Genomic DNA, 7869 nt, shown 5'->3' on the forward strand with positions numbered 1-7869 from the left:
CTTACATAAATCCACAGTATACATAACGTGAAAAGTGTTGAAACCATCAACAAAAAAAAACCACTTGTACAAATTTACATTGGAATTAAACGAGGATAATCCTCTAAATAACCATCAATAAATCTTTTGAATAAACGTAACTACAATGACAGTTACAATAGTATGAAATATATAGACATTAGTAACAAATAAGAAGTCCAACATTCCTCTATGGCTAATTACACGATTATAAATTTCACAACTTAAGCTATTGTAAGTACTCATCTAAATCATATTCTATACAAGCAATATATTGAAATCAGTATTACTTTACGCAAACAACCGTAATACAACGCTCCTATCACATGTTACAAAATTTAGAAATCATAACTCACATTAGTGCTCCAAGCCTTCTAGTGTGAAAATCAAACCATCACCCGGGCAGGGACCTAGGTCCTTACATTTTCACCTCGGACGCTGGTTCCTCACCGCTGCCCGCCTCACACTTCGAAATCACCGACGAGAATGTCGGTGTAATGAGCGTCACCTCCCTAGTAATATCCACGCGAACAAACGCACAGCGATACGCGCAGAAACGGTTCCCTACACAAATACAGTATACAAGATCCCAAAGGAATAAACATGTGATGCATTTATTCAATAATTACAGTACATTAAATAGATACAAATAACTTTAATTAATACAAAATAAACATACAAATGCACAAGTCATCCTAAGTGGTTCATACAAGCAACTTGAACCAATATCATCGTATAGTGATGATACAATGCATTTATTTAATAATTACAGTACATTAAATAGATATAAATAACTTTAATCAATACAAATAAACGTACAAATGCACAAGTCATCCTAAATGGTTCGTACAAACAACTTGAACCAATATCATCGTATAGTGATGATACACTCCCCACCCCGCCTTGAAGTTATTGTTCCTCTATGGGAAGGATTACTACGAGCCGGTGTACTGAACGTTTAACCTGCACGTCCTCTAGTCCTTCATACTTCGATCCTGAACTCTGGTTCTTGTATCTAATTATTACATCCCTTACAAGCCCATCTCGTCCAGCTGGGGCTTCAACAACTTGAGCGTCCCCTTAAGGCATTATTATCCTGTACAAGTACTAAGTCATCCACTCGTAGATTCCTCTTGACAACATGCCACCTTTGCTGCACTAGAAGAGTAGGGAAGAAATCCCTTTGCCATTTACGCCAAAATCCAGTTACTATACTATTTAGGAATTCCAATCGGCGATTCATGTTACACCGAGCCCATGTTCCCACTGGTGCGTGATTGGAGGCACGACCCAACAGCAGTTCATTAGGACATATATAACATCCAGCATTCACATCAGACCCACGTTTGAGGCCGATTGGCCGTTCATTCAGGAGATTAGCTACTTCAAAGAATACAGTCTGCAATTCCCCGAATGTGAGCGTGTTTTCGCCTATCATGACTTTCAATGAGCGCTTCACACTTCTGATTAATGCTTCACTTACCCCATTTTGCCATGGGGCATCAGCTGACTTGGTGAACTGCCATTCCATACCTTCATCTCTTCCAAATTTACACACATCATTCCAATCAAACTGGTTAAATACTTGCTTCAATTCTTTGCTCGCAGATACAAGTTGTGGGCCTCTATCAGAATACATACTGCATGGGTAACCTCTAATTGATACAAATCGCCTGAAAGTCAGCAACAGGCTCTGTGTATCATACCCGTCAACCAGATCTATGTACACACTTCGGGTGGACATGCAATTAAAGATAATACCAAAGGCTTTACCAAACGTCCTACGCTTAACTGCGTCACGTATTTTGAACGGACCGAACATATCACAAGCAGTATGGCAAAATGGTGGTGATGGTCTGAGTCTCTCCTCTACAAGTTCACCCATTTTTTGCCCTTCGACTTTATGAGATAATTTCTTACAGATTACACATTTATTCTTCAATGATTTCACAATTCTCCGTGCTCCAGGAACCCAAAATTTCCTTTGTAATTTTGAAATCGTGGTATCTACTCCCGAGTGATCTATACCATGCAGATGTGACAAATATAAATAAGTGAATCTATTAGTTGGTGGTAATAGCATATACACTTCAGAATTCCAATTTTGTTTCAGCCAATGCTTCATACGGCTACCTACAATAATTATGCCTTCATTGTTGATCGTAGGTCCCAGTCTGCTAAATCTAGTCTGCCAATTTTTTGAAAACTCCTTTTGAACTTCTCTCACCCATAATTTCTCTGCGACCTGCATATCGCTGCTATTAACATGGTTACCTATTGCCCTGAAAGATTTAGACCTTATTGACGCCAATACCCTACTCGTTACCCTGAGTAGCTTTACATAACTACTAAATCTTTGCAACTGAATAATAGTAGTTAGATTCGGTTGTGAGAGCCCTCCGTGAGTGACGTTATTAATTATAGATGTACACTTGTTCTCACCCTCATCAATTCTATCTGGCAAGTCTGTTTTATCAGTTTGACTAATTGGCCAGGATTCAAGGGGCAATTTTAAAAATTCTGGTCCCTTCTGCCAGGTTGATTCACCCGTCAGAAATTTAATCTCTGTTGAACGAGTCAGCATATCAGCGGGATTGTGTTTTGATGTAGTCCACCACCATTGCTTAAGGCCTGTCTACACGAGCGGGCCTGATCGGCGGGCTTGCCCGTTAACGGGCATATTTGACGGGCAAACGATCAAATTGCCCGAAAGGCCGCCGAGCGAAATCACCGAGCTGGTGCCCGGTAGCTGGAGTTTCTACCCTGCCAGACGCAAGATAATATCGTGAACCCACAGCGGGCCTTCATCCCACATTCCACGGCATAGTAGCACAGTGAACATTTAACGATGGCAGCCCAGGATAACTCTAGTGAGCCACCGACAATGCTAGGCACCATGGTTCTCGTACAGCACTCCACCCGCTACTGGCAACATCGTCGGACAGGCCCAGCTGTTCATCACTTCGGTCGTGTGGACAACATTCACGGGCAGGCCCGCGAGAATTTGCCCGTTAACGGGCAAACCCGCCGATCAGGCCCGCTCGTGTAGACAGGCCTTTAAGATCAGACTTGCTTTGGATCTCTGCAATTCTAGTTCCAACGAATGATTTGAATTTATGAGAATCCTTTTGTATCTGAGCCCTCACTATTTCCGAGTCAACTATATGAATTACTCTCTCAAAATGCCACTCCAGCTCTTGCTCAATTTTCATACGTAGTCGACATGAGAGCACCGCGGCACATAGCTCAATCCTTGGAATACTTGTTTGTTTGGCAGGTGCCATTCTACTCTTAGCCATGATAATGGATGATCTATATTCTCCCAACTGCGTGAAGAATCGGCAGTATGCCACAGCTCCATTAGCAAGTCTTGATCCATCAGAAAATAAAATCAAAATCGGGTTGCCAGTCGCGTTCTCAGGTCTAATCGAACGTTCAATCCTAAGGTTCTCGAGATTGTACAATTCCTTGAAGAAATTTAGCCATCTCCTGTACTCCTGAACCATAGGATCGTCCCATCCCTCATTCTTGCTATCCATTATCATCTCTCTCATTAGTAACTTAGCTGACAACAAAAATGGTTGCACCAAACCCAATGGATCGAATACTGAAGCTATCCGACTAAGAACCATGCGTCTAGTAAGGTCTTGGGGAAATTTAGATTCTAATTCTTCATTCAATAAATTGGGTCTAGAGTGAATCTTATTTTGCTTAGGGGAAAAGTTTATCCTGACAGTAGTAAAATTGATCACTCTTTATGTCCCATGACATCCCCAAGACCTTTTCCGTTTCAGTTTCCAACAATTTTATGCCCGCGAAATTATGATTATTCGCAGAAGTCACCCAGTGCTTCACTACAAATCCTCCGCTGGCTAGAATATGTTCTGCCTCCTTGATAAGCTCAGTAGCCTTTTCTTCGCTGTTCACTGACTGTACCATGTCATCAACATAAGTATTTCTCATTATCATTTTAGCAGCAGCCGGGTATTCACTCGCATACTTCTCCGCGGTGTGCCTTAGTGCCAATGTTGCTATTATACCGCTTGGCCTATCCCCAAATGTAACCCTTGTCATGATATAATGTTCAGGGAATTCTAACACATTAAAATCTCTCCAAATGAATCTATGCGTATGCTGATCCTTTTCATCTAGCCTAATAGTATGGTACATCCTAGATATGTCACCCATTACAACTACTTTCTCCTGTCTCATCCTTAGTAATACTCCCAACAATGAATTCAAAATGTCTGGACCTTTCGCCCAATATGCATTTAGTTGATGACCGCGATAGGAAGCCGATGAATCAAACACGATTCTCATAGGTGTAGATTGGGAATTTGGCTTCATTACCTCGTGGTGATGGATGTAATGAACGGGACCAGTATAAGATACTCTTTCAGCCCTTGTAATTTTCCGTGCTATACCTCCAGCGATCATCTCATCAATCTGATTTTGATACAATTTACAATGTTCCGAGCCACGGCTGAGCAATCTTTTCTCTGTCGCCTTCATACGAGCAACGGCACTAGCACAATTGTTGGGTAGATTTGCGGGATTCTTTATCCAGGGATATTTAACAACCCAAACCCTATTGACCTCATCAAATGTAAGACCCTGTTCAATTAATTTCAGTTCTCTAGTTTCCTTTAATGTCCACTCATCAGGTATACTCCTTCTGCAAAAACAAGGTATATCATCATAATCTGTATCGTTTCCAAACACATTATCCAAGGATACCTTCAAGTCAGGTAGTTTAGACACTTCTATTTTCCGAGTGCTAACATCAAATAGAATATGATTCACCCTAACACAAGCACTGTCGCCTCTTCTCTTCGTACCGGTACCCATGCTACCTCTAACACAATAGCCAAATTGGTTTTCTAGCAACTGGAGGCTACCTACCGTTTTTATTACTTTGGGTAATAACTGACAACAATCTGATCCAATCAGCATATCTACCTTACCAACCGGTCTCACTAGCAACATTGGATTCACTTGTAGTATTCTACTTAATTCGTTAGCATCAACCTCGTACACATTCGATGTTATCTCATCAAGACCATATGCCTTAATTTTCCAAATTTTGCCTTGTTGATCTACCAAAGGAATGGTGTACTCCTTACTCATGCATGACTCCACGACATTACCCACCTTTGTGATGGTCATCTGAACATCCTTTCCTATTAACCCTAACCTTTTTGCCATTGAGTGAGTTATAACAGTTACGTCTGATCCACTATCCCACATTGTATTTATGGGTACACCATTGTGGTATATTGAGCTAACCATTAACAAAACCTTTGACGTTTTGTGGTCATTTATATGATACATTGTTCCATTCAGTGGAGATCTATGCAATAATGGATGGTGCCACATGCCACACTTCTTGTTGTTAAAGATCACATCACAAGTTTCCCTCCTTGTACAATTCCTCGCCCGGTGTTGATTAGACAAACAGTTAAAGCATAAATTATTACTTTTGACAATTTCTAACCTTTCATTATCACTTAATGATTTAAACACAACCATCTTGAGTATCATGGGTACTGCTCTCATGAAACCAACATCGGTATGTGGACTGAGTTGAATTATCATGTTTATACCTATTGCTGTCAGTTAAATTATTAAGTACCTTAGTTATATTTAATAACTGTCTTTCTATATTAGCTTGATTACCCTGCAAGTCTTTCACTAGTGTGCTAAGATCATTATTTTGAGATTCCGTGCTCACTATATTTATGTTTGACCTCCGATTACAGGTGGTTCTAACAGCAGACCCCATGTACTCAATCCTGCGTTTCTGGGTTAACAAATATTTCAATAACTTGTCAAATTCCAAACTACATCCACTATCATCCATTATTGCCACCCATTCTCTTTTCTGTGCAAGTGGTAAAACTCTTTCCACCATACCCAAAACATTAGTAGAATTCATTTCTGCTTGTAATTTCATCTTCTTCAAATCCAAATAACACCTTTCAACCGTATCTACCATCTCAATAAGTCCCTTGTCATCACCATCGGCTATCGGTTTAAGAGCACATAAATCACCGATTATCAAATCGACGATTTTTCTTTCGTTACCGTATTCTTTATTCAGTCTGTCAAACATACTCTTACAATCATTCTCTAAGCCTTTGATAGAGTGTAATGCTTCGCCTGACAAGTCGTAATGCATAAGGGTCTTGTCCAAAAGTGGGTACAACTAGTCTCTCATAGTCATCTTTAAAACTAGGGAATTCCCTCATATTACCTGAGAATAAGGGGGATCAAGTTTCTTAACTGAAATCTGAGGTATATTATTTTGTACAACTTGTTTATGAGCACCCCTAATCTTTTCTAATTCGATTTTTAAGTTCACTTTCCGTATTTCCAAATCCGATATATAACCTTCTGCCTCCTCAACTAATGTTCCCTTTTCTGTTCTGTACAGTGAACTTACCACTTTATCGTTCAATTCTTCGACACTGTTGAACACCAGTTCGACTTCGTGATAAATACCGTCTAGTACAGCAAGGGGTGCTTCCTGGTCACGCGCCGTGGTAAAGCTGTCGAGTTTCCGGGTGAATTTGCTCTTAGCAGCTGCCCGTTTCTTCTTCAATTCGTCCAGCTCCTCGTCCAGCCCCATCTTGGATAATGTTGAAATGTTTCACACTAAAACTCCGTGGACTGTCGTAATCGTGTATTTCAACCTGCGAGTATATTACAAATATCCTTACATAAATCCACAGTATACATAACGTGAAAAGTGTTGAAACCATCAACAAAAAAAAAACCACTTGTACAAATTTACATTGGAATTAAACGAGGATAATCCTCTAAATAACCATCAATAAATCTTTTGAATAAACGTAACTACAATGACAGTTACAATAGTATGAAATATATAGACATTAGTAACAAATAAGAAGTCCAACATTCCTCTATGGCTAATTACACGATTATAAATTTCACAACTTAAGCTATTGTAAGTACTCATCTAAATCATATTCTATACAAGCAATATATTGAAATCAGTATTACTTTACGCAAACAACCGTAATACAACGCTCCTATCACATGTTACAAAATTTAGAAATCATAACTCACATTAGTGCTCCAAGCCTTCTAGTGTGAAAATCAAACCATCACCCGGGCAGGGACCTAGGTCCTTACATTTTCACCTCGGACGCTGGTTCCTCACCGCTGCCCGCCTCATACCTCAAAATCACCGACGAGAATGTCGGTGTAATGAGCGTCACCTCCCTAGTAATATCCACGCGAACAAACGCACAGCGATACGCGCAGAAACGGTTCCCTACACAAATACAGTATACAAGATCCCAAAGGAATAAACATGTGATGCATTTATTCAATAATTACAGTACATTAAATAGATACAAATAACTTTAATTAATACAAAATAAACATACAAATGCACAAGTCATCCTAAGTGGTTCATACAAGCAACTTGAACCAATATCATCGTATAGTGATGATACAATGCATTTATTTAATAATTACAGTACATTAAATAGATATAAATAACTTTAATCAATACAAATAAACGTACAAATGCACAAGTCATCCTAAATGGTTCGTACAAACAACTTGAACCAATATCATCGTATAGTGATGATACAATATCTCTAATTGCCTTCCCATATTTCTTGCATGTATTCATAAAATAATTGCTGTAGAACATATCAATGTAGTTGAGGTTATGGTGTTTATCATCCGACTGAAGCTATCCAACATCTCTCTAGTCAAGAGATCAGTCTGTGATGGAATACCCATTGTTAGTGATCATTTGCCACAAATTATGTATATCGCTGTGAAGAGCATTCCACGAAGAACACAACATTGCAGCCG

The 7869-nt window shown here is 39.6% G+C and overlaps 2 protein-coding genes across 2 annotated transcripts in view; both read right to left on the reverse strand.

Annotated features, from left to right (window-relative positions):
- The window catches only part of LOC143034382 (uncharacterized), a 3714-nt gene extending 157 nt beyond the window's left edge, over positions 1–3557 (reverse strand). Inside the window, exons 1-2 of the mRNA XM_076200351.1 lie at positions 3092–3557; positions 1121–2583 (exon numbers count right to left, since the gene is read on the reverse strand). Coding sequence (XP_076056466.1) covers positions 1121–2583; positions 3092–3557 — 1929 coding nt within the window. The remainder of the gene's footprint in view (positions 1–1120; positions 2584–3091) is intronic.
- Positions 3558–3729: 172 nt separating this feature from the next.
- LOC143034389 (uncharacterized) lies at positions 3730–5349 on the reverse strand. The gene has a single exon (XM_076200364.1). The coding sequence runs from the start codon at positions 5347–5349 to the stop codon at positions 3730–3732; it is 1620 nt and encodes a 539-aa protein (XP_076056479.1).
- Between the last annotated feature and the right edge of the window lie 2520 nt (positions 5350–7869).

The sequence above is a fragment of the Oratosquilla oratoria genome, chromosome 2, assembly GCF_046742065.1.
Source record: "Oratosquilla oratoria isolate Oo_2021 chromosome 2, ASM4674206v1, whole genome shotgun sequence".
Taxonomy (NCBI): domain Eukaryota; kingdom Metazoa; phylum Arthropoda; class Malacostraca; order Stomatopoda; family Squillidae; genus Oratosquilla; species Oratosquilla oratoria.